At 36.8% G+C, this 25,785-nt stretch overlaps 1 protein-coding gene across 6 annotated transcripts in view; it reads left to right on the forward strand.

Annotated features, from left to right (window-relative positions):
- The window catches only part of CACNA2D1 (calcium voltage-gated channel auxiliary subunit alpha2delta 1), a 451,440-nt gene that overhangs the window by 411,770 nt on the left and 13,885 nt on the right, over nucleotides 1-25,785 (forward strand). For 3 of the 6 annotated variants that reach the window (XM_075713008.1, XM_075713002.1, XM_075713014.1), the window contains 15 exons: nucleotides 4,870-4,931; nucleotides 7,233-7,324; nucleotides 9,225-9,285; nucleotides 11,073-11,170; nucleotides 15,238-15,322; nucleotides 15,510-15,572; nucleotides 16,567-16,670; nucleotides 17,947-18,033; nucleotides 18,401-18,468; nucleotides 19,801-19,839; nucleotides 21,136-21,207; nucleotides 21,810-21,962; nucleotides 22,054-22,106; nucleotides 24,908-24,963; nucleotides 25,107-25,236. In XM_075713008.1, the coding sequence (XP_075569123.1) occupies nucleotides 4,870-4,931; nucleotides 7,233-7,324; nucleotides 9,225-9,285; nucleotides 11,073-11,170; nucleotides 15,238-15,322; nucleotides 15,510-15,572; nucleotides 16,567-16,670; nucleotides 17,947-18,033; nucleotides 18,401-18,468; nucleotides 19,801-19,839; nucleotides 21,136-21,207; nucleotides 21,810-21,962; nucleotides 22,054-22,106; nucleotides 24,908-24,963; nucleotides 25,107-25,236 (1,223 nt within the window). The remainder of the gene's footprint in view (nucleotides 1-4,869; nucleotides 4,932-7,232; nucleotides 7,325-9,224; nucleotides 9,286-11,072; nucleotides 11,171-15,237; nucleotides 15,323-15,509; nucleotides 15,573-16,566; nucleotides 16,671-17,946; nucleotides 18,034-18,400; nucleotides 18,469-19,800; nucleotides 19,840-21,135; nucleotides 21,208-21,809; nucleotides 21,963-22,053; nucleotides 22,107-24,907; nucleotides 24,964-25,106; nucleotides 25,237-25,785) is intronic. The other 3 variants (XM_075713021.1, XM_075712994.1, XM_075713027.1) reach the window with 2 other exon arrangements.

The raw sequence follows: 25,785 nt of genomic DNA on the forward strand, positions 1-25,785 counted from the left end.
AGTTAAACTGATTGGAAATCAGGCCTCAAAGTTTAGGGGAGTTTTATTCTGTTAAAAACAGTACATTATTTATATTCCTAATCTACTAATAGACTGTAGCAACTTTTAAACTCTACTTTAAATTTTGGCCAGATTACACCAAGTGACACTCAATACTGAGCAGTTCCTATTACCAGTCCTCTGATTCAATTCTGCATTAAAGGAACATTCTTATATACTTATTCTCATTTTGATACAGAAAAAATTTGTCATAGTCCTAGTCTATTTTTGCATTAAACATGGTAGAAACTTACTTGTCTTCGTGGGTGAAAATCGGTGGCAATGTTGTCTTTGCTAGATGAGGCTGAAAATGGAGCTGAATTGTCTGAAACATGTCTTGATCATTCATCCATGCTGTGATTTCACAATGTCAAGTTTATGGTCACTTGGTTCTGCAACAGACTGTTGGGAACATACTTAGAATTATAGAATAGTTTGGGTTGGAAGGGACCTTTGAAGGTCATCCAGTCCAACCTCCCTGCAATGAGCAGGGACATCTTCAACTAGATCAGGTTGCTCAGAGCCCCGTCCAACGTGACCTTGAATGTTGCCAGGGATGGGGCACCCACCACGTCTCTGGGCAACCTGTGCCAGTGTTCCACCACCCTCATTGTAAAACCTGTCTTCCTTATATCCAGTCTAAATCTACCCTCTTTTAGTTTAAAACCATTACCCCTTGTCCTATCACAACAGGCCCTGCTAAAAATTTTGTCCCCATCTTTCTTATAAGCCCCCTTTACGTATTGAAAGGCTGCAATAAGGTCTCCCTGCAGCCTTCTCTTCTCCAGGCTGAACAACCCCAACTCTCTCAGCTTTTCTTCACAGGAGAGGTGTTCCAGCCCTCTGATCATTTTTGTGGCCTCCTCTGGACCCAGTCCAACAGGTCCATGTCTTTCCTGTGCTGAGGAATCTAGAGCCGGACATCTCATGACCATTCCTCAGCCTCTTAGTATCTGCACTGGATTTGACAAAGCATGCTGCTTCTGATAGTCTAACTTAAAAGGAGTGCAAATAAGGACAGGAAGCCATACTCAAGATCTTCAGCAAATCCATAAGATGCATTTTTTATTCCTGAGCTATAGGTGTCTTTGAGGAGATCAGTGGCTTTACTGGCATGTGTGTCCACCTATGAGGAGACAGATTAAAATCTGTATATTCATTAAACTCCCTGATAACAAGATTGTGACTTTGTTGCAGAAAGGTTGTCATGGTATTTTATTATATTGCAGATTCTAGGGAATTTGACTCAGTGCTGGGCACTGTCTTCCTTCTGACACCCTATTCAGAATGTACAGAACCTCTTAGGCTCTCTTCTTGAGTACAGAACCTCAGCTTCAGTGGGGGCAGACAAATGTAACTGTAGATGATCTTAGCTAAAAGGTGATGATAATGATGATCATGTAATCATGTAGGCAGCAGAGTCATACTTTCCTACTTTAGTCTTTATAAGGGAAGTCAACTTGGCTCAAGCCTTATACACTTATATTGTTCAGGTGCAAAATGTGCCCGTAAGTTATGGTCCTTGAACCTATGGAGTCCCATGATCTCATTAAATGTGTCCATGCTCCTTCTCTGTATCTGACTTCATGCTGCCTTTTACCTCTTCCCATGTTCGTCTAAAGCAGAGACCTGTACCAGCAGTCCCCCTGCCTTCTGCCAGGACTTTCTTCCATGCTTTGTCACGATAAAGCCCCCACCCCAGCCCTCCTGAGTAAGGCTTTACAGTGCTGCTTTACAATCTACAGGGAAATCTTGCTGTGTGAAAAAAATGTGCCTTTTCCTGAATGGTTCCACTGTTGGAGGATAGGCCTTCCTGGGGCAGGGAGGGTAAGCCCCATCTGATGTCAGTTCTGTCACCTCACCTGTGTCAGGAACCCATCCGGTCCAGGAAGCCACCAGTCTGTCCCCCTGCTCTGAAGGGAGACTGGGTCATTCCTGATCCACTGTCGGAGAGTCTGAAGTCCTGCTGGCATCTGCGCTGGGGCTAGGCTGTTCCTGAAGGGAGGGACTCACTGGGACATTTTCAGACTTGTGGTGGTGTTTTGTTCAAGGAATGCCCTTCCAAGCCTATGAGTGAAAAGGGCTCTGTGTAGGTGATTAGAAAAGGGAGGATTAGAAGGCTACAGAAATAGAATAACACCATTGGGTTTATACAAGAAATTGCATTAATGGCAAAGTTGTTGAAGAGATCTCCGGCTGTGCATACATTTCTCAGACTGTGTGGTAAAATAGACCTGAAACAATTGGTCCTACAACTGTTTGCCCAAAGGTGGAGGGAGGGGAAACATTTACACCTGCAAATTCTGGAGTAAGCTACAGCATCAAGGCGGGGGGGTGGGAAGGGAATGTTACGTCCCTGAGTGCATGAGAATGTGTCAGTTATGCACGGCCCAGACCACAACCTGGATGTGAATAGAATATCCCAAGCTTTTTGATCCCAGATTCTTCAAGTGCCCAATGAAATTAATTTCCCTCACCTTCCCTTGCATCATGGCCCAAGATTTCTTCCTCTACTTGGACCTCTCCGAGAGAAGAAGGGAGCAGCCAGAAACGGCTTGCAATGGTGGCTGCTTCAAGCCGTTGCGCCCTACCAGCTCCAGGCTGCTAGAGCCAGAATAAAGCTGCTTCAGACCACGGGCTGTGCATAAGCCATGTATCACTTCGGACTTGGTAGTTTCATGTTTTCTTATAAAAAGGGCTGATGTGGTCAGCTGCTCTGACCTGACAGTTGCAGTCTTGAGGCTTAAAACTGATGTCCTTTTTGTTTTGCTTTTTGGTTTAAGTTTGCATTGCTTTCCTTTTGTATTGCAGCTGGCCCCAGCAGCGTCTTGGGAGATGACCTCATACTACAGCATAGAGACTGGACTCGTAGCGAGTGTGGGTGGGGTACACTGGAGTCTCCCAAGGCCTCAGGGGCTTTCCGAGTAGCAGAGAGGATGCCATAGGAACAAAAGCATTGCCACATTTAGGCAGCCAGGGTGGGCAGTAGTGAAAACTGAAGGGTCACAAAAACTGCAATAATGTGTAGGTTCTTCGGCAGGGACCAGCTGGGGCTGAGATGGTCTCAGACCGTGCGGTAATGAAGGAGGCAAAGGCAAATGGGAGTGGATGTATGAGGACTTGTGATCTCCTGGATTATCTTGGAAAGGAGATTTCAGCCAGTTCGCTTTCAAGCACGTTCACAGTGCTGGGGGCAACAGGATTTAATATGAGCCCAGTTCTTCTCTTCCTTCCCTCCCACCTTGGGCACTACTTTTCTCTTGCTAACATACATGGCACTGTGCCTGATTTGGAGAGGCTGCCAGCGTTAGCTTTAAGTGTCTGCTGAAGTAATAGGATAGGCACATTATTAAATATAAATAGGCTTGGACAAGAATCTCTTCAGCCATCTTTTTACCTTAAACATAAAATATATCAGGGCATTAGATGCTGATATATGCATCTTTTTTTCTTTTCTTTTTTTCTTTTTTCCTTTTTTCTTTTTTTTTTCTTTTTTCTTTTTTCTTTTTTCTTTTCTCTTTTTTCTTTTTTCTTTTTTCTTTTTTCTTTTTTCTTTTTTCTTTTTTCCTTTTTCTTTTTTCTTTTTTTAAATTTTTTAATTTTTTTTTCTTTTTCTTTCCAAAATGACTATTAAATTATTTACACTGTCATAGAATCATAGAATCATAGAATTGTTTAGGTTGGAAAAGACCTTTAAGATCATCCAGTCCAACCATTAACCTGCACTACCAAGCCCACACTAAACCAATCAAGGGTAGACTAGACTAAACCATGTCCCGAAGTGCCACATCTACCCATTTTTTGAACACTTAAAATGCTGGAAAGCAGCAGCCAGGTAATGAGAAGGTTTCAAATCATAAATGTCAAAAAAGATAACTCTTTTTCATAACAATGGTCATTTTCACACTTTTGTTTTACCACAGGGAAAGAAAGAAGTAGAAGTATACCTGTGGTACCTTTCACCAATGTTTGTAAAGTTGCGGCGCAACAGCTGCGCAGACTTCATTTCTAGCTTACAAATGTCTGATTGTAAAATAATAATATGTTGCAGCTGGCATAAACTTGTAGTTTTCAAAGTGGAAAATTAAGTAAAAAGTTGTCAGCCAGGTGCATTAATAATTAAATCTATGGGGAACTGTGAGACTGTGTCTTATCACCTCATTTTTCATACCAAAAGAAAATGAATGGTAAAGCTTATCCTAATATATTAAGTTATTTAAAAACAAACATTTGCTTCCTTGTTAAATTTTTCACAAATTCAAAAACCATCTAATGAGATTAGAAACACATGTAAATTTAGCATGGGGTGCCTATACAATCAGGACTACCTGGCTGTGCCTGTAGATATGACTTAAATTTAAATGCATTTAGCATTTTAGCGATACTGTGACCTGAAAGGACAGGCACTGGGTGTTTTTGTTGTTAAAGAGTTACATACAAAGTCTTTTTATAATTGAGGGAGTTTTATTTTCATAGTTTAACTGCAAAATGGTCCGTAAAGGAGATAATATCTTTTATCAAATTTAAATCACATAGAAAAAAGTTTGCATATGATTGGCTAATGAATTTAAAAGGGAAAATGATAGGTTATATTTGTCTGATTTTAGTTAAATTTGCATTTTGTTAATGTTCAATAAAAAGGATTTAGGTGATTCTTTTGCATAATATAAGTTTGGAAAATGTTGCAGCTCAACTCACACTTTTAGCAAAATAGTAAATAGACTTCCCACAGATTTGTACTACATTTTCCACTGTATTTCTCAAGAAAAGGACACTCTTATTGAAGCTTCAGATTTAATAATTTATTTTTCCATCTATATCTCTTTGTAGAGATATATTGATAAAGGAAACAGAACATATACCTGGACTGCTGTGAATGGCACTGATTACAGGTAACTCATTTCTGTTCTCTGACTTCTTTTATGGAGTTAAATGTCCTTTTTGTTTATTTTGGTTAATATTTTAGCATTACATTTTCTGTACTAGCTAAGTCAGGACCAGATTGTCTTGTGTCCGGGCCTGCAGGATTTGCTGGGTTACTTTACAGCTCAGAACTGTTGTTCTGTCTAAGGACCTGACCCTCAGTCTTTCATCCAACTGTTCAGATTTGTCACTAGGGTATTTCAGTATGCAGGAAAAAATGGGTTTTTATGATTGACATTAAGAATCTTACTTTTTCTCCTACTTTCTGTATCACACCATACTTTGATTCTTAATTGTACACTTTCTCTTAGATTCCTCCTCTTATTTCATCTTTTCTTTGCATTGTCTCCATGTTCTTGTTTTAATATGCATATTAAAAAGGAAGATGCTATATTTTGGTCTAAATAAAAGAAGTTACATGTTTTGTGCAAATCTTTTTTAGTCAGTCATTGCTTGTATCTTGACTTTGCTAAACTTGATGTCAGATCTTAGGGGCAGGAACCATGCTATTGATTATCTCTGAAATCCCTATTTGTGACAAGTTTTAACTAATTAGCACCAATACTGCTTTGTATATAAAAATCATATGGTGAATGGCAGCAGGAATAAATGAAGTAATGGGTAAAAGCACATCCCCCCTTGAATGCAACATTGACCTGTATATTATTTTAAACTCATTTAAGCACACAGCTCTCTAACATTACAAGGAATGTAAAAACTTGACATTATCCAAAACAAGTTAGGGTTTACCAAGTCCCAGAAAAGTTAAACTTCTCTAGTTCAAAACTAGATGGTATATATATTGAGTCAAATTTTTACCAAAACAGTATTTTTATTGTGGTGAATTACCGTAGTCCTCAGCCAAACTGGTTCCCATTTTTTGTTGTGTTCTGCACAGGTGTACAGCCAAGGAGAATCCAAGTGTTAATTTATATGTAAACCCAAAGAAATCAGTTTTAAGAAGGGAATGCAAATGTAGGACTTTATCTTTTATTCAGCATCCCAGTTTTCTGTTGAACTGCCTCTGTCTTTATACCCTGTAAGAAAAGAAAAGTTTTTATCACACTATGCCATCTAGCAATCAGTAAAGAAATACATTTGATTTATATGACTTCTTAATTCTTACTGAGTTCCCTGGCATGAGATACAGCAATAAATCCATGGAATCACATTTCAGCAAACCTATTAAACATAAAATTATAGATTTTAATTAGCAATTTCTGCTAGCAGTAACTGTTAATGACAGGTAAACTGCTACTGATTTCCCTAGAGGAAAATTGGTAGGAGGCTATCACTAAATATTCAGCAATCTCACTTACATTCTGTTTAAATGGCAAATCATAGAATTGTAGAATGCTCTGGGTTGGAAGGGACCTTCAGAGATCATCTAGCCCAAACATATCATTAAAGGTCATCTCATTTATGGCTCAATTGTACAACTTTTAATGTTAATTTCTGCGGCTATCCATTAGAAACCTTTGCAGTTCTACAGTCATGAAATCTGAGTGCAAATATTAAGAATGCGGTGTGGGAGATGGTGATACTTCTTTAATGATTACTCATGCCTCCTGTCCTTTACATACCTTTTTAGAACTGAACTCTTCTACACATGTATTGAATTTAGTTGCAAAAAGAAGCCCTATCTTTTTGGAACAAAAATAAGTGTCATCTAAAAGAAAATACATTGCAAATGCTTTGCAAATCTTAAAATGTTACACAGTGATGCTCAAAAGTTTTTACTGGTGACTGCATGATTCAAGAAAATATTTTATATCTTGAACATAATGTGAATTCAAGTACTGCCAGATATATTTCCTAAAGAATACTGGTAGTTGTTTTATTAGTAAAAGAAGAATCTGTCATTATATGATGCATGCAAATCAGTGCAGTACTACATGCTGGTTTTTGCAGTCAGTGATCACTTTGACATGTGCTACATTGGGGTGCTAAATGTGTTAGTGGAAGACACGAGAAATCATGCATTTTTATTATTTGCAATTATTTGGAAATTCCTTGCTCATCTGTTACAAAGTGCATTTATGCTTAAAAGCATAAATAAGAATGAAAATAAACACAGGGAACTTCATGCCTGGCATGAACCTACTTGTGTCTAATACAAAGTGTGAGGCTGGTATGTCACTATAGGATTATCTTGTCTCATGACGATCCAAATTCCAAACTTGTTAATTGCTTTCAAAACACATAGAAACTGAAACTAGAAAACTGCTGCAAATAACTTAATTGCTTTACTTGTCTCATTTTTATTGCAGTTTGGCATTGGTATTACCATCATACAGCTTTTATTATATTAAAGCCAAAATAGAAGAATCAATAACTCAAGCTAGATGTAAGTACTATGAAGGTTCCCTGGTTTTGTTTAGCATTGCCAAGTCTCAGAGTTGCTTAAAAAAGCAATGTTTAAAATTCATAAATTTTGTGGAATTCACTGATGTTATCATGTGTGCGCAATATCTGCAGCAATGATTCTAACCCATTGTAACATCCAAGGTACAAGAAATATTCTATAAAGATAGAATATGTGCAGGTACCCCAGTTCCACTGACAATCCCTTCCCCCTTGCTCTGTGCCTATAGAATCATTGCTTTGTGTATCCTCTGTTGCTGTCATTTTAAGGGTCTGGATACTAATTTTTTCATTCTATTAGCTAAATATTGTGAAATAGACTATAGTAGTAAAGTGTTTTTTTGTTATTTTTACAATAGTTACAGTATCATATTTAGCAAATTACCTCTACTGCCTGTAGAAATAGATTAATGTGAAAGCGCTGTTTGGTTTGGCTTGCAGCTAGGATTTATTTTGCACTTTACAAATAGCTTTAGTGGATGCTTGTAATGTATTTTGGATTATACTAATTTCAAGCCATTTACAGATTCTGGAAAGATATTCGGAAATGATACTTGTGAGTATTCAAAAGCTTTTTGTTTATTAGGTGTAGCTTAACTGTACTCTCGACAGTAGACAAAATAGAACCCATCACATCCTTTTATCCAAGTGTTACGAAAAACTTGAACAAATATGCGGTTAAATAGAAAGTTAGAAAAGTACTGTGAATCTCTGTGACAGGCATAGATACTGTTAGTTTAGAGAAAGCTTGATTAGCGCTAAATCACTGTCCTCTACCATCACCTCCTGCATATGAAGTAGAATATGGCAAGTTTTTAATAATCAGTGATTTATTTTGTAACTTTGCCAAATAGTTAGTAGTTTAAAATTAAAGTTTTAGTGTGTGAATATGGTCCTCTTGATGGATTAGATCACCTCGTTCTGCGCTTAAATCAATATAACATTCAAAACAGACCCTTGAAATAGCCACAGTATATAGAAGGTACTTGAGAAATAATTGAGAATAACATATTCTTCAGTCTTCAAAGATGTTTGTCTTTTTTCCAGACTACAGCTGTATGTAAATTGAACCTTTGATCTATCTATGCACAATATTTTTATTCAAGGGGCTGTTTGAATAAAATATTGGTTAGTTACCCCTTTTGCTTTACCCTGTTTTTTTCTGTTTCCCTGCTTTCTCTTTCTGATGGATAGTGGCAATCAAAAAGGGCAAGTATATTCTTGTTGCTCGATTTCCTTTTGTTTACTGCAGTTGATATTTTTCACTTCTATTTCTATTCCTACTGGATATTCTCCTCTGTATTCTTCATCTCAGAATTTTTCCCATGATCATTTGGTGCCATAGCAATAGAAAGGAAAAAAAATATGTGAAGAGTTTTTCTGTTTTCATGCACATTTCAATATGTTGCTAATCTCTAATCCTTCTTTGTCTGGTCCTATTAGTGTTCAGTGACACCAGCTATTAAAGCCATTATTTTCAGTAGCATTTGAAGAGATGCTTATATGGATGAATTTTTAAACTTTGTTGCAGAAAATACTAGAAGCATTTTCCTTCATGTTCTAACAACTCAGTGTCCCAAATATTTCTTTCTATCAGATTGTAATTCTAATGAAAACATCTCATATGTTTTCATGCTGTCATGCTAATGAAACGTCTTCTCTAAGTTGTTAGATACATTACTGTTGCCAGTTGTATGTTGTATATAATAATCAAGTAATTGCTTCCTATACTGTGAAATACTGAGAACTATACAGTGTATTAGTAGGAAAGTGTCTCAAAATAAACTCTTATTTCTGAATTCATGGATGCATGCAAAAGCTAGTCAAGTATTTTCAGGGGAAAAATTATGGCAAAAAGCCCAGTTTACTTACTTGGTGTTTACTCTTCATCTTTGTAGATTCAGAAACACTGAAGCTTGATCATTTTGATGAAGCTGGCTATACATTTATAGCACCAAGGTTGGTTAATTTCCCGGTAATAAGTATTATTTCAGCAGTAAATAGGCATTTGATCAGATTAATGACATTTGTGAAATACAGACCTGAGCAGTAAAGTTCATTTTGGTAAAAAATATTAAGTAAAAAAACAGTTATTAAATGATCTATCTTTTCTTCTTGCTAGAATGTAAATAGCATCTTCAAACTCTGGTTCCTTTTTACATGAATCAGAGAGCTGTAAAATCTGACATGTCATCATTTGTTGATGTTTTTAATGGAAATCTTATACAGATCTGTTCATTTCTTGTGGCTGTGACTTTTAAGATTTTATGGCTTTGCACCTTAGCTTCTCATTGGCAACATAGGTACCATAATACTCGAGATGTTTTCCAGCTCCAAGATAAAGTGTTTCAAAGCTCTCTGTCACTTAAGGATGAACTAATTTTTGACTCATTGAACAAAAAAATGATTGAGTCATTGAAAATTGATCGAGTAAGTTCATTAGTTCCCTGTTTTTTTCATGTGAAATTGTGTAGTCCTTGTTGCGCTTGTAAATATATGTTTGTAGGGGAAACATGGTGTGATAAATAGTTCTTAAAAATCAAGTTCCTTTAAAAAACAGTTATGACAAATAAAGGAAATGCTGTACCATCAAAATCAGTTAAGAATTGTTCCATTTCTTATTTATCTTATACATTTCTGTATCCTTTTAAATTTAGACTGGTTTAGGTAGATTCTTATGTAAACATAGTCTCCTATCTTCAAATGCATTCTCAGCTTAACTGTTTAATTTATTTTTTTCTGAAGGACTGAAGTTACTGATAATCAATTTTACCAATTAGCAGTTTCCAGCAAGTCCCTAGTTGTCAGGCTGATCTACAAGAACAAAGCCTGATTGACATGGAGCTCTGTTTAAATGTGAATGTTGGTATAGTAAGGCAAATTCTGCCTATAGTCTTTCAGGATCATGGTAAAGCAAGTAAAGAGTAATAAGAGAGCTTATTCATATGAAATACTTGAACAGACTTCTTTTGTTCATAAAATTAATTTAATATGAAAAGCTCATTTAAAAAGACAGCTCCCTGCTTTTCTGCTGAATACTCTCTACATTTTAATTAAACTTGTTTAATGCCACTCACCATCTAATATTTGCCTTCAAAATGCCCAGTGACTTTTATTGTGCTTGCTTGTATTCAGTGAATTGCCCAATGATATATTGCTTTATTTTATTACATTATGTAAACGACAGTAGTTCACTGTTCATCTGTTTTGCATATGTCAAAACAAAGAGTGGTTATATGCTTACGTGCTGTGTACCCTATTAAAATTGCTTTTAAGACTTCTCAGAGGCTAGGACCTTATCCCATAAATCTGGCCTTAGCTGAGCATGAAGTGACTATGTTTTCAACAGCAGTCCATGTACTTTCCAGTACAGTTTAACCCAGGAGCAGTCTAAATTCACTGGGCATTTTCTTGCTTAGTTTATAGACTCTATGATCTCCTAATTTCAGGGCCTACACTAGTCCTGAGTGCTTTTTCTGGGAATCTGTGCCCTATCTCATACATGGAGTTTTCTTATAATTCAGATTTAGGCAGGAGCTTGAACACTTTATTTCCTGCAGATGCCTGAAATATTCCATATGATCAACATTCAATATTGACCGTGGTAGTCAATTGACGTAGTAGTGCCAGCTACCTCATTGTAGTTTCACAGACCTGCTTGGACTTTAAAATTGCTGAGCCATATTTGTCTGCTTTAGTAGCAAAGGAAACAAATCTGAGAAGACTGATGTTTTGTTGTTTTTCAGAGAATACTGTAATGATGTAAAAAAATCAGAAAATAACACTGAATTTCTATTAAATTTCAATGAATTTATTGACAGAAATACTCCAAGCAGTCCGTCATGTAAGTATTCTTCTCAATCTGCTGAAATTTTTCCTTAGGAACATACTTACTCATAAATGAGAATTAGTCAAAATGCCAGCTTTCATACCCAAATCATGTGGTTTTGGTTTTTATCTTCCGTGATTTTTCTTTTAGTAGAAATACATCTAGTTTGGGGATTTTCTGTTCAAGGTAGGGATTGTAAAATGTTCGCAGTTTTCTGGGTTTATTTAAGAAAGTTTGCAGGGCATAATGCATCCCGTGTTTTCCACAATTCCTCTCGGCATTCTGTTCTAGCAGCAAATAACTACCAGTTCATTTTAATACACTCCAAATATTTTGAAGCCAGTTTTTTCTCTTGAGCATATCAGCCAAAGTCAGTCTCAAATAGACTTCAAAATCTTGTAATGAAAACTTCAGTCTGCTTTCTTGTCAGCTTATATAACCAAACTAAGTAAAGAAAAGGAGGCAACAGCTGAAATAACCAATAACCAGAATAAAAGATACGGAAGTTCTATTGCTGGTTCACAAATTGCTTGGGCTTGACTTGTTTAAGACCACAGATTCATGTAACTGCTGCAGTGGTGAGCACTGGGCTTTCAGGAGGTATTCACGTTTTAAAATTGGGCCTTAAACTCTATTTAGAATAAATGAGGAGTTATGCTTTTGAGAAATCCGTCAGTAATGCATTAAAGTCTTGTTCTCATGAAAAATTTAATGTTTGGATTTGTTTGTTTATGCATACAAGTCTATTTAGCATTATTAATAATTTATAAGCAGTTGGAATAAACTTTTTCTTTTTTGTCTTGCATTCCCCAAGTCTTTTTAAAATGTTGCTGTCAGGGATCACTGATCAATTCAATAAGAATCTCTCTGCTAGACCATGTAACTGAAGGAATGTGCACTTAAATATGAGATCTCACAAAATGCTATTTTTGTGTGCATGTGTAGGTGGTGTTGTTTTTAATAGAGTGATCTTATTCATTGACACATTGACTGAAATTTTACTTGAGTCTCTTGACTCAGTCTTGGAAATGAAAGCATTGACCTCAAATGATTTAAACCAGTTAATAAAGGAAAATTCTGGTTTAATAGTCACCAGTTATACAAGCAAATATTGAGGGCACATTCAGTCATAGTGTAGTATACACTAGGGCTTAGTAAGTAATTATGCCAAAAATGTTATCAAATTATTGCTATATTTCATTTTGGAATCCACAACAAAGTTCACTTTTTCCCTTCTTTTTTCTAATAATTAAGTTACTTTTAAAATAGTCTCCTGAATAAGTAAACAGTGTTGATTACAGGAAACAGTGGCTATGGAAATTATCTGAGCTAAAAATGTTTTTCAAAAAGAATAACTAGTAAAATCCCCAAATTGAAATTATCTATATACTATAAGTTTAAAGCCTGTTATATTTTGACTCACGCCATCCAACTTTAACCTGTTAGAAGTTAGCCAGGAAGTTAGCCAACTACCTCTGTTATTACTAAGGGCACAGTAAGAACAATTCACCCTACTTGTCTTTAACATCTGCTTTATGTAAGTAAGCAAGTCTCACTTTCTGGAGGGGCATGCAGTACAGGGGGATCCTAAACAAAAATGCATTCAAGTAAAATATTAAGAGTCTATATTAGCAGAGATAAATATCACTCTGAGAGACATATTTTCATATTTATATTCAGATAGAATATCAATTTAATTTCTAGGAAAATGTGGATGCAGCAAGGCCATCCATATTTCATCCTGTGAGCTCTTGTCATAACTTTCAGCTGAAGAAATAATTTTAAAACAGTACCCTAACTTATATTAGATACCATACCATGACAGTGTGCATGCAGATAGGGGAGGTGACTCTGTGGCATTCGATGCAGTTTAAAGGTTTATCTAGCTAAGTCATGTAAAAATATCTAATGATAATTAAATTAATGTATTAAAGTGGTGAGAGACAGTGCTTCCTGCTGGTAAATCAGAGCTACTGGCTCTGTGCATGACATGATTACATGTTCAGGCTTCACTGGATTTTACAAAAAAGCCTTTTTGTTAAAGCTTATGAAGCTTTTCAGTAGCCAAATACATGTCCCTGTTGATCTGTTTTGTGAAAACAGATTGAATTAGGGCATTTTTTTTTAAAAAAAAGGTCAATATGAGCTTTCTGGAATCTGAGACATAGGGTGAACCACAGAGCATGTCATGGCTCTCTGTGGAGCAAAACTGAAGAAAAGTTGGGGGAGTTTATTTTTGTTTTTCCCCAGAAGGAGTTTCCCATCTCCTCAGCAAGGCTGAGTGGCTGAGATTTGGCAGAATTCAGATCTGTAGGTTCTAGTCATGGTTCTAGCACTGATTTACTGTGTGACATAGAATCATAGAATCGTTTAGGTTGTAAAAGACCTTTAAGATCATCCAGTCCAACCATTAACCTACACTACCAAGTCCACACTAAACCAATCAAGGGTAGACTAGACTAAACCATGTCCCGAAGTGCCACATCTACCCATTTTTTGAACACTTCCAGGGATGGTGACTCCACCACTTCTCTGGGCAGCCTGTTCCAATGCTTGACCACCCTTTCCGTAAAGAAATTTCTCCTAATATCCAACCTAAACCTCCCCTGGTGCAGCTTGAGCCCATTTCCTCTCGTCCTATCATTATCTGCTTGGGAGAAGAGCCCAACACCCACCTCACTACAACCTCCTTTCAGGCAGTTGTAGAGAGCAATAAGGTCTCCCCTCAGCCTCCTCTTCTCCAGGCTAAACAACCCCAGTTCCCTCAGCCGCTCCTCATAAGCCCTGTGCTCCAGACCCTTCACCAGCTTCGTTGCCCTTCTCTGGACACGCTCCAGCACCTCAATGTCTTTCTTGTAGTGAGGGGCCCAAAACTGGACACAGTATTCCAGGTGCGGCCTCACCAGCGCCGAGTACAGGGGCACAATCACCTCCCTGCTCCTGCTGGCCACACTATTCCTGATACAAGCCAGGATGCTGTTGGCCTTCTTGGCCACCTGGGCACACTGCTGGCTCATGTTCAGCCGGCTGTCGACCAACACCCCCAGGTCCTTTTTGGCCAGGCAGCTTTCCAGCCACTCCTCCCCAAGCCTGTAGCACTGCATGGGGTTGTTGTGACCCAAGTGCAGGACCCGGCACTTGGCCTTGTTGAACCTCATACAGTTGGCCTGGGCCCATCGGTCCAGCCTGTCCAGGTCCCTCTGCAGGGCCATCCTACCCTCCAGCAGATCGACACTCCCACCCAACTTGGTGTCATCTGCAAACTTACTGAGGGTGCACTCAATCCCCTCATCCAGATCATCGATAAAGATATTAAACAAGGCTGGCCATTGAAGACCAAGAGCCAGATTTTCCCTTTACATTATTCAGCTCCAATTTAGGCTTGTTTTATTTTCCATAGTGGTAAAATCTGTATTAAAGAACGTGCTTACTTCTGTTGATCTTTCTTAGAAATTTCTCTTGCAAAGTGGTACTGAAAAAGATGCTTGAGAAGCACTGACTTCAAACCATCTTTTCGAAGATATTTAAAAATGACATATCCATCTAAGCTACTAATTCAAAATTAGTTTGTTTCCTTGTACCCATTTTCAGATGGCAAATAGGTTTTTCTGAGAGGCTGGGACTTAACTGATTTAAATAGATTTATAGTATAATTGAATTATCTCCGTTTTGCTATCATGTAAGAGTAAGTTATACTAAGAATTAAGTGTTGTTTCACTGCATCACCTGAGATAAAAATTGTTTGAATGAAAGCATGCTTTAAAAATAGGTTAATTTCCAAACTTTACATAGGGGCTTTGCAAAGCTGGGACCTGTACCCTTGTCACCTTGCTTATTCATATGACACAAAGATAGGTTTTTTTAGGATACAATGAAGAAAAATCTTAAGTGAAGGCAAGAGTTTCAGAGAAGTCTATTTAACAGTAAGTACTTGATGTAATTTGAAGTTAGACAATATTTTTAATAGAAATAGCCCAGTTTTTGTGGCAGTAACATCTTGACAACTCCGAATTAGATTTTAGCCATTTAATGAATCTCCATGTTATATGGTTTCAGATGACTGTCTTACCTCTTTTTGATAGGCAATACTGATATGGTCATTAGAGTTTTGCTGGATGCAGGATTTACAAATGAACTTGCCCAAAATTATTGGAGTAAATTGTCTCTGTAAGTATTCTTTTTATTGACTGTGATTTTTCGAAGTTTGATAATAAAATTATATACATGTGTCTGTATATACAGATACGTTAATGTTTACACAGGATAGAGATTTAATTCAGTTATGCAATCCTTGACATAGAAACTTATGAGAATTTCAGTCAGTTTTCATTTTAAATCTTATTTTTGTTTACAGTGATGGAGTTGTTGCACAATTTGTTGTTACAGATGGTGGAATTACTAGAGTGTTCCCAAAAAGGTAATAATTATTGTAAAATAATATAATATGATAGTTTTGAAACCTGAAAGGGTGGAAAGTTAACTAATGGGTTTATTGAATGAAAACCAACTTCTCCTACAGTCTAATCTGTACTGATGACTATGAATGAATGGAATGTCTTGTTTTTCTTTGATTGTCCCTGTGTCACTGCTTGAAACTGATCTGTAGCATTATTTCCATAGCAGGTCCTTGTAAACCAAGTTTCTAATCAGTGTAGAGTAGTAGTAAAAGCAGTGCCCTTGTAGTAGTGGGGCCATGCTAATCCCTAATTACGCCTAAGCACTCATTTGTTTGGCAGGCTGCAAATACTGTAAAGCAGTAGGCGATTTTTAAATTTTTTTTTTTAGACTAATAAAAGCAGACCAAATGGTCCAGGGACTTCAAGAGAGAAAAATGTATCATGACCAGAGGGCAAAGCGGAAATGTGAAAGTGGTCATATAATAAACTAGACACTCCCGTCAGTGACTGGGAATAGTTGACTGGGAATAGTGAGGGCACCAGTACAGATATACTGGTAAATGGCAAATTTATCTATTTTCTTAGGTTATTCTGTGTTTCCCCAAAATGTGAAAATGGCAATGAATTTTACTCCCAAAATCAGTTTCTTTTCTGTTTTGGTGTTATTAATGATATAAAATGTTTTGGGATGATTTCTCAAGAGGTAACGTGCTATAAAGGTTTGTTTATATTTTGTTGTAAGTAGTTTGCAGTTACATGTCTCTCAATATATCCAAAAATGATGAGACAAGACCCGTGTTGTTCCAAGAATACTATTTCCTTCTTTTTCAGAGTTTTTTTTAATAATTACACCTGGCAGTTAACCAGTGAAAGCTGACAAAGTCTGAGGACAATCATATGAATGAATCCCACATTATTTCCAACTGCAAAACATTAAAAAAACCCCACCTGCAGCACAGCTTTAATGAGACTCTAACTATCTTTTTTTGATCGCTATTTTCTTTTTGTGATTAGGGCAGGAGAAGATTGGTTGGAAAATGCTGAAACTTATGAAGTCAGCTTCTATAAACGGAGTTTAGATAATGACAACTATATTTTCACAGCTCCGTACTACAACAGTAAGTCATCACTGTTTTGAAATGTCAGAGCTAGCTAGTCCAATGTAAATGTACTTCTGGAAGTTTCCCATACCAGTTGAGGTCGCTGACAAAGGATCCAAGTGGGATACTTCATAAGGAAAAAAAATCTTGGGACATCACCCATTATTAAGGAAAAGGTAGCTATGAGGGCAGTAAACAAGGGACATCATAATTTGTCATCGACTCTGGTGGCCCTGTATGCTCAGAATTAACAAAGCTGAAAATATGCATAGTACTGGTGTTCATTTATTATACTGAAACACCGTTTTACAGAGGTGTTTTGGCAGAATTCTTTTAAAAGGAAGTGAAAGAAAATGGCACTCGGGGACAATAGCACTACCTAAAAAAGCCTTATTTGAGCTGAGTCCTCAGTACTTCCTCAGCACTGAACCTAACTTGGGGGTCAGGTATAAGGGTCCAGAGTCTGTAACTGTCCACTGCACTGCAGCTTAATTTAAATTTTGCTTTTGAATTTTGTTTCAAATGGCTCTTATTCACCAAAACCATTTTGTCTGAAATACTGTGATATTTAAAACCTATACATGCACAATAGTAAGTGCTCTTTACTGACGTGAGCAGCATTAACCTTGTGAAGCTCATCTAAAAGCAGATGCTACCACAAATGACATACCCCTCTCTTAAACATATGGGATCTTTTATTGCTGTTATTTCATACTTACTTATTGCATCTTTTCTCTATGAAATATTAATAAGGTAATTAACTAAATTCCCTGACATCTTTGTTGTTCTTCAGAGCTCCAGGGAATGTACTTTTAACTTGCTTTTTCATACTAAGCAGTGTTGAAAACAGGCTGGAGTCTGTCAGAGAAGTAATTGTTGGTTAGTGAGTGGTGTCAGTATACCCGGCATTGAAAAATACACAGACGACAGCAGGATAACATCTTTGGCTCTGATCCTGGTTTTAACAGAGTTGGTCACATGTGTAAAGCTATTCATGGCTCTGTTTGCAGAAAAAAAAAAAAAGGCTACAGTAACTTTATGAAGCAGTGAAACCGTGTACAAAAACTGAATGAGGAAAAGTAAACAAAAGTATTCTTTAGTCATCCAGATGTTGGTGAACTGAACAATTACAGGTGATAAATGCATGGTACAGCTGGGCCAGTGCTTCTCAATAAGGATTTTTTTGAATCATTCTGGGTATTTGAATAATCATTAATTTCAGTTTCAGAGGAAGAGGCTTTTATATCACCCTAACCTTTTCTTTTTTTTTTTTCCCCCCCTTCTATACTCTCAGAAAGTGGTGCCAATAGCTATGAAACAGGTATTATGGTAAGCAAGGCTGTGGAAATAACAATTAATGGGAAGCTTCTGAAACCAGCAGGTAAGATAGAGTGGTACTGAAACTCTAAATGCATTAGTTATGTGGTTGTTGCTCAACAGTGAATTAGAAGTTTAATTGAGATTTCAAAGGAACTTCACTTTATATAGCATTCTTTTCTCTGAGACTGTTTTAATCTTGCTAGTGGAAATCAAGACAAAGGTCTGGTTGTGTTTGAGTAAGAGTGCTTAATTTATTAGTCTCATGAAGGATGTTGGTGGTCAGAAAACCGAGCAAAACTCATATTTTATCCTTTTCCAGTTTAATAATTTAGATGTTATTATAATTTTTCCCTTCTTTTTTTAGGATTCTACAGTTACCTTTTTTTTTTTCATTTTACTAAAAAAGACTTTCATGTATTTCTTGTTAGTTGTTGGAATAAAAATTGACGCAACCAGCTGGATGGAAAATTTCACAAAAACCACAATCAAGAGCCTGGTAAGCAATTGACCAAGTCTTTTTTGAACTTTATTTGCATTTCTCAAAGCTTCAGATGCAAATAGGTCTAATAGCTGTTTGTGCCAGAGTCACACTGATGCGTAGTTGCCAAGTAGTTGCGGTATTTAAATCATCCAAATGCACAAAATAAATCTATGTTGAAATAGGCTGTATTTTGTACGTGTCTTGCTTTCATAATTATAGAACATGGATAAAGACAAAGAAAAATGACATATTCCAGCCAGTAGGCTCCGTACTAAGAGTGTGCTGTAGCAGTGAATAAAATCTGCAAAAGAATTGGTGAATCTATTTTTATTTAGTATGGAGGGTGGGTAAGCAGTGAACAGCAAGGATTTATATTGCAACCAACATCACAGCATTTTGGTGGAAGTTAATGAAATAGGTGCTTAACCCTTTCATTCCTTACATCTAATGCTTAGGTGTAAATGAGAAGGAGGAAAGGCTAAATGGAAGGAAAAACTAAGGAATTAGTAGTACATTAGGAGAGGAGAGGCACAAAATGAAGACATTGTGTTATGGAACAGTTGGATGAGGCCATGTTGCTTGGTTGGTTGTATATTAAGGGAATCGCTAACATTGTCTGGCCATTGTAGGTTTTAGAGCTGTAGTTCAATGGGTAGGCAAATGCATTGCCTAAGTGTCAGAACAGTTAAGGATAAAAATACATAACTGAAAAGGAGAAAGAAAGAGCAACATCTCAGAATTAATTTGAGATGAATGACTGCAGCATTATCTGCTAGTTGTTTTGCTCAGGACATAATGCAAAGAGACAGTTATGTGTGTATGTGTACACATATTGCAAGAAAGAGGAAAACATGCTAGTAATCAAAGCCATAAAAGCTAACTGGAGATGGTGGGCTTCCTTTATCACATGGGATTCCCATGCTTTGAGACTGGTGAAGATTTTCATGATCAAAAAAGATACTTGGCAGCATGTTTTCTGGTTTTTTTTTTCCATATCCCAAACACATGGAAATGCACATTTTCTTTCTCTTTTACTTTATACTCCCCATACAGACATCCTGACAAGTCCCCCAAACTATTTATCCCTAATATATCGAGCATTCTTAAAAAGAGAGATGTACCAGAGACTTTGTGAAAACAGTAGAGATTGTGCTGTTGATAATTACTGAATACAGGTTGTTCACAGAGATATTTGTCATAAACCACACACACTCAGAATTAATTTTGATTAATATACAGATATTGAAAATCAAATCACTTGTTCTTGTCTTGATTGATTAATAACACTGTGAAATACAGTTTCTTTTGAAACCTTTTTGTGAAGATTACTGTACTTCTGTTTTTTAGTGCAACAGTGAAATCTGTGGCTGTGAGAGAAACAGTATGGTAAGAATATGTTCAATTTCTGAATATCTGGCAGGTTATGAAAATTCACTCATTGTCTCTAGATTTATCTAAGATGACTATTCTATCATTATTATCTGAGAGTTAATTTCACAGAAAACAGGACTTAGTCATTTGTGTCTTGAGAAAGAGCTGAAGATTTAGGAGAGGAGGGGGTGAAAGAGGTTATAAAAGTCAGGTGAAGTGGTTGTTCAAGAAAGACTGCAATGAGGTTATGAGAACAAGAGGGAAGAAAAAACCACAATGGAGTAAGAGCAATAGAGAATGATGTGAAGAAAAACGTATGAAAAAGATAATGGTAACTTTCTAAGCAAGAGGCGAATCCTGGGAAAGGGAAGAATAATAATAATAATAATAATAATAATAATAATAATAATAAAAAAAATAAAAAAAAGAGAAAAAGAAACCTAGAAGAGTACCTTAGAGAAAGGTAAATGCAAACTGAAAAGCACCAGAGTACATGATGTGCCCTTCCACAGTCATTAGTTAATCCTCCTTTCCTCTGTTCCTAGCCCATTCAGGATTTGGGGATCCCATAGCTCTGCTAGCACTCAGGAGAGCACAGCTTCAGGGGCTATCACAGTATCAAATTCTGCCATGTGTTTAAAAGCTTTCTCTGCTCAGGTCTTCTGTGAGTTCTTTTGTGGAGTGTGAAGATCATTAAATGCAGGAATTACAGCAAAAAGGGTACTCTGGGAGGTTATCTATTTGGCCTCACTGCTATCTCTCCAATCTCTGACTGCAAGGATCTTTTACAAAGTGCAAAGCATAGGGAACCAGTGGGCTTACCAGTTCTGCACCTGACACCTGGAAGAAACCCACTACAGTCCTTGGCAAGTGAAAATAAGCATGACTAGCAAGCTGAGAGTCTGCCCTTAAGACTTTTACCATTAAAAGCTGCAAATGGAAAAGGACTTTAAGCATGTCTGAAGCACATGAGAAGTTGTAGTCCCTTATTATGATTGAGATTCAATTATAATCAGATTTAATAAGGATATAGCACTCTCAGAGCTAACAAAGTATTGAGCAAATAAGAATTTACAAAACAACTTTTATGAAATTAAGCCACAAATAACCCTTTGATCTGTACAAACTTTTATAATACTGATAATGCTACTTATAATAGCTTAATATTGGCCCTTGGCTATGGGGTTGTGATTTAGTCTGAGCCACATAGATTTGAAGATACTTCTGAAGTGTTGAATAAAAAATAGTTTCTTACAGAGTGTTCTCTTGACAAATCCTTCCTGCAAAACATATTTTACTTTCTTATAATAGCATGTGGACTGTGTTATCCTTGATGATGGTGGATTTCTTTTGATGTCAAATCGGGATGAATATACACAACAGGTATGTGTTTTTTTAAGTACAGTACATGAAACAAGATAGGGAGAAGTTTTATGAGAAAAAAATAGCATTTCACTCTCAGCTCACCCTAAGAATATAATCTTTCTTTTATTTTTGTATATCATGCCTATCAGAGTTTGAAAGAATGGGTCAGAAATTGAAAAACATTTCTGAATCACAAAAAAATTGCCATATCAGAAATTCCAGTTATTTTTCACAGACTTATTTATGGTTCAAGATGCCAGACCTCTACCAAGTTGCATTTTTTGTGCTCTGCCCTTAGGCTGGTAGGCTGCTGATGGACCCATGATGGTGAGGGCAAGTAGTATGGTGTCCATACACTTCCTTTCTCGTATTCCTCTTGTTCTTTCCCAAGCAGGGTGGTCTCATTGATAGTGTATTTACTGTGTAACTGGAGTTCTCCAAACAAGCTTTTAGGAGAGAAATAGTCAAACAAAGAAATAAATACATAAGCAGCAAGACTGGATGAATTGTGTAGAGGAAAAAATGGGGCGGGGTGGGAGAGAAGTCAGAACTGTTCACTTTTTTATGAGAAAAATACTTGGGAATACTTTAACTTATCTCCAGATATTCTCCTTCATCAGATTGGAAGATTCTTTGGTGAAATTGATCCTGGCCTGATGCGAAACCTGATCAACATGTCCCTGTATGCCTTTAACAAGTCGTATGACTATCAATCGGTCTGTGATCCTGAAGAAGAACCAAAGCAAGGAGCTGGACTTCGTTCTGCTTATGTGGTCAGTAGTCCCTTGTGCTTTGACTGACATTCCCTTAAAAGTCTGCAGGTGTTTATACAAATAACGTAATCTCTGTTGTTTTTTTCCCCAGCCTACGATAACAGATATTTTGCATCTAGGATGGTGGGCTTCGGCAGCTGCCTGGTACGTGCAAGTGTGTAGGAAATCTGTATGTCCAAACTAGAATTATTCAGTAGGTTGAGACTGCTCAGTCTTCCCCTCCCCTCCCCTCCATAAAACTGCTCTGAACCTTTGTTTCTGCAGTTTCTCATGGTGAAAATTCTTAGCTATGTCTCCAAACTCCTTGGAGAATTTAAAACTACTCTTGTAGTAATCTTGTTTTATGATTGTGTGTTCTGACTCTACAAAACCCGCTTTGGGAAGCAGAGTTGGGATTAATGGTCTAAGTCTGATTGACAGGTGTGAAGGTTCAGATGAAATTATTACATTTAGAATTATTGATCACTTGGTTCCCTGTTTCAGAATATCATCTCTCCCTTTTTCTAGCAAGACGGCTTAAGAAAATCAATGTTTGTTGTTCAGTGAATCATTTTACAAAACTGCATGAAGCTTCTCCATTACAAAATGTAAAGAAGTCTTGCTTCAGACTGCAGGATAACCAATATGTTATCTGATGGCACAGTTCAGTTAAAGGTTCTCACGATAGTTATTAGTTGGTTCCTTGAAACAGAATGTGAAAAGCCCTACTGAACTATTTCAAGGAAGCAAGTATATATAAAGCATTTTTGATAATTCTATAGTCATTGTCCTAGCATTTTCTACACCTGTGGGGAAAAGTTGTTATATTTGGACTGTTGCGGAGTTTTGGGACAGACCTTGAGAGGCAGGATTGCACCAGTAATTAAGTTTATCTTTCACAATCAGAATACTGGATACGTTTTAAAACTAAAGATCCTTTTAGGAGCTTTCTTTTCTTTTGGCTTTGGTTTGTGCATTATTCTAATAGCCACAGAAACAATTTTACCTATTTCAGAGCCATGTAGATAAACACCCCTATCAGCTACGTCCTCCAGCACCACATTGGGATAAGTAATTGGGACTGATGTGATAGTTTTGCATTGGTGTGATTGCACCCTTGGAAACTGTTCCTTTTTCTAAAGTTTCATGATGCTTATTTTTTTTGTAATAATTATCAAGCTGGAATAAATTACCTACCTTATGAAGCTGAGAGTTAAAATATATAGCAGCTGAACAAACATATAATCATTTTCTCATGGATAGCACTGTGAAGATTGTATGTTGGTTTTTATTGTTGGTTACATTTGCAACAGCAAAAATCTCAGTTTTCTTGGACAACAGCAAACCTCAAAAACTGGAGATGGGCAATAATCCAGAAGAGAAACTTGAGCTCTTCTCAAACAGAGAAACTTTAGTTTATCAGTGTTCAAATCAGACTCAGTGGTCTGGACTCAATTTAGACCTGAGGTTTATTTTGTGGGATGTTTAACTTGAAAGCACCACTTGAAAGTACTTTCTATGGACATGTTTTTAATGGAATCTAGGTCAGAAGCAGGCAGAGAAGGCCATTAAGCAAGCAGAGTGAAAAGGGCTCACCAAAAATGGATTCAGTGAGGCACCTGGCAAAAGGAAATGCAGGGAAATAAGAGAAACCAGGTTATTAAAGAAAACTATAGTGTTTCAGGCAACAATGTGGGATAAAGGTGCAAGTGATAATTTTCAAAATTTATAAACATTTAGTTAAAAGAGTACGTATGGTTTCTCCTTCATGCTCTTTTAACTCAGAAGATTTTACAGTTCTCCCAGGCTGCCTTTTTCACTCTGTTCCCTGTAAATTCTGTGGTAAGCCTGTATGAAGGATTACTATTTTCTGTCAGCAAATTTCATCACTGTTGAATGGCATCAGGTCTCTTCTCATCCATGATGGTTGGTGTGCTGTCCATCTGATGATTCAAGGCACAAAGCTGTGGATGTGAATCCAGAGGTCCTTCAGGCAGTGCCTCCACTGGAAAGGTGGCAGGCAGATTCAGTCTCTTTACACATGGATCGCACTGGATAAGGAGAAGAGGAAAAAAAATCTTGGAGGTTGAATAAAATTACACAGTCCCTTCTCTCTGCAGAACAAGTGTTAGAACAGAACGAGATGAGGAGAGGTCAGGTCATATTTGTACGTAGAAGCAAACCTAAAACATGATGACAGGGAACTACAACTTAGGAAGGTTTAAGCAGAAGCAGGGAGTCAAGGAATGGAACTGTTGCGATTCCTATTTTGACAGGTTGGTAGAGGACAAGGGGGCTGTGCATGTGGCAAGCTGGTACTTGCTTCAAGTAAATAAAGTAGGAAAAATATGTGAAGAAAAATAATCTGAAATAAATGGAGTTCTTTAAGCCCAAGTGTTTCGGCAGCATCTAGGAGGAAAATATATTCCATACCGCAAGAGCAGGAATAGAGATGATTTTAAAAGTCCACTGCTACAGTAATGATTTTTATGATATACTTGTAATATTCCAGTGTTTGTCTCTTTCTCAGCAATTTAATGAACCTTAATCAGTGTCAAGTATGTAATTCAGGAGCATTTTCCCTGAGTGTGTTCAAAAGGAGTTCTGGTTGGTTTAAGTGTTAGAGGAATGCCAACATGCCTCTTCCACCTCCCACAGAGGTATAAAAGGAGGACATGGATGGCATAATAACATTTCCATTTTGTGAGTTATGGGCACAAATGATAGCAAATCTCAACAGCAGAATAACAGATTAGTGTGAAAGAAGATCGGGGAGAAAGTGTGAAAAGAAAAACAGAGTCAAACTGTAAGGTTTAAAGAAACACAGCTTTAATAACTGGTAAAAGTTAATAAGCCATAATGATTTTGTTGTTAGTAACTCTTATTTGAGTAGTTTTTAAGGATCCATTAAAATACAAAGAAGATAAAGAGCCTTTAATAAATATGCATTGTCTTTCTATGTTCAGGTCTATCTTACAGCAGCTGTTTTTGAGCTTGACTTTTCCACGTTTCCTTGAAGCAGGTAAGTCAAGAGAATGTTAAAGAGTCAACTTTGAGTGAAGTAGCAGGTAAGAATCTAGGCTGGGGGCCATATTTGGATCTCCCCATTGCGTCTGTGACTTTAAAATGTCATTGTTTATTTATTTATTTTCTTCTTTCTGTCAGCTGATATGGAAGATGATGATTTCAGTGCCGCCCTGCCTAAAACAAGCTGTATCACTGAGCAAACTCAGTATTTCTTTGAAAATGACGATAAATCCTTTGGTGGGATAGTAGACTGTATAAACTGCTCCAGGTAAAATTTCTTCAATATAAATAACAACTTTTGGATATTCATTTATTTTACAAAAGATAATGACACTGTTATAAGAGAAAAATATATTTTGGAATGCTTACACCAAACTTACATAAGCAAGACAAAGAAGTATACAGGCAGTAAAACGATGAATTGCATACTCTTTGTATTTCTTTAGAATTTAAAGAATTATAGACATATTTTAGTCAAGTGTTTGTTTTATAATCTGTATATGCTCCATGAAAATTGTATTTCTATCTCTGTTACAATTTGTTTTCTTTTAATTTACTATGTGAACTTAAAGGTGTTCTGCAATATTCAGAAGGAGATAATTTTCTTTAATCTGGTTATGTATTGGAATTTTTAATGGTCAACAAGATTATGCAATTTATCTTCAAATTTACCTTCTAGACAATAGTGCTCATGATTTAAGAGCTGTGGCTCTTATTAAGCAAACCAAGCTGGTTTCTTTTGTGATTAAAAGAATTACTCTTCAGGCTCCACGTGCCTGTTCAAGATGACGTTTACTGTTATGTTAAAAAAATTGGA

Source organism: Pelecanus crispus, chromosome 1 (genome assembly GCF_030463565.1).
Source record: "Pelecanus crispus isolate bPelCri1 chromosome 1, bPelCri1.pri, whole genome shotgun sequence".
NCBI lineage: Eukaryota > Metazoa > Chordata > Aves > Pelecaniformes > Pelecanidae > Pelecanus > Pelecanus crispus.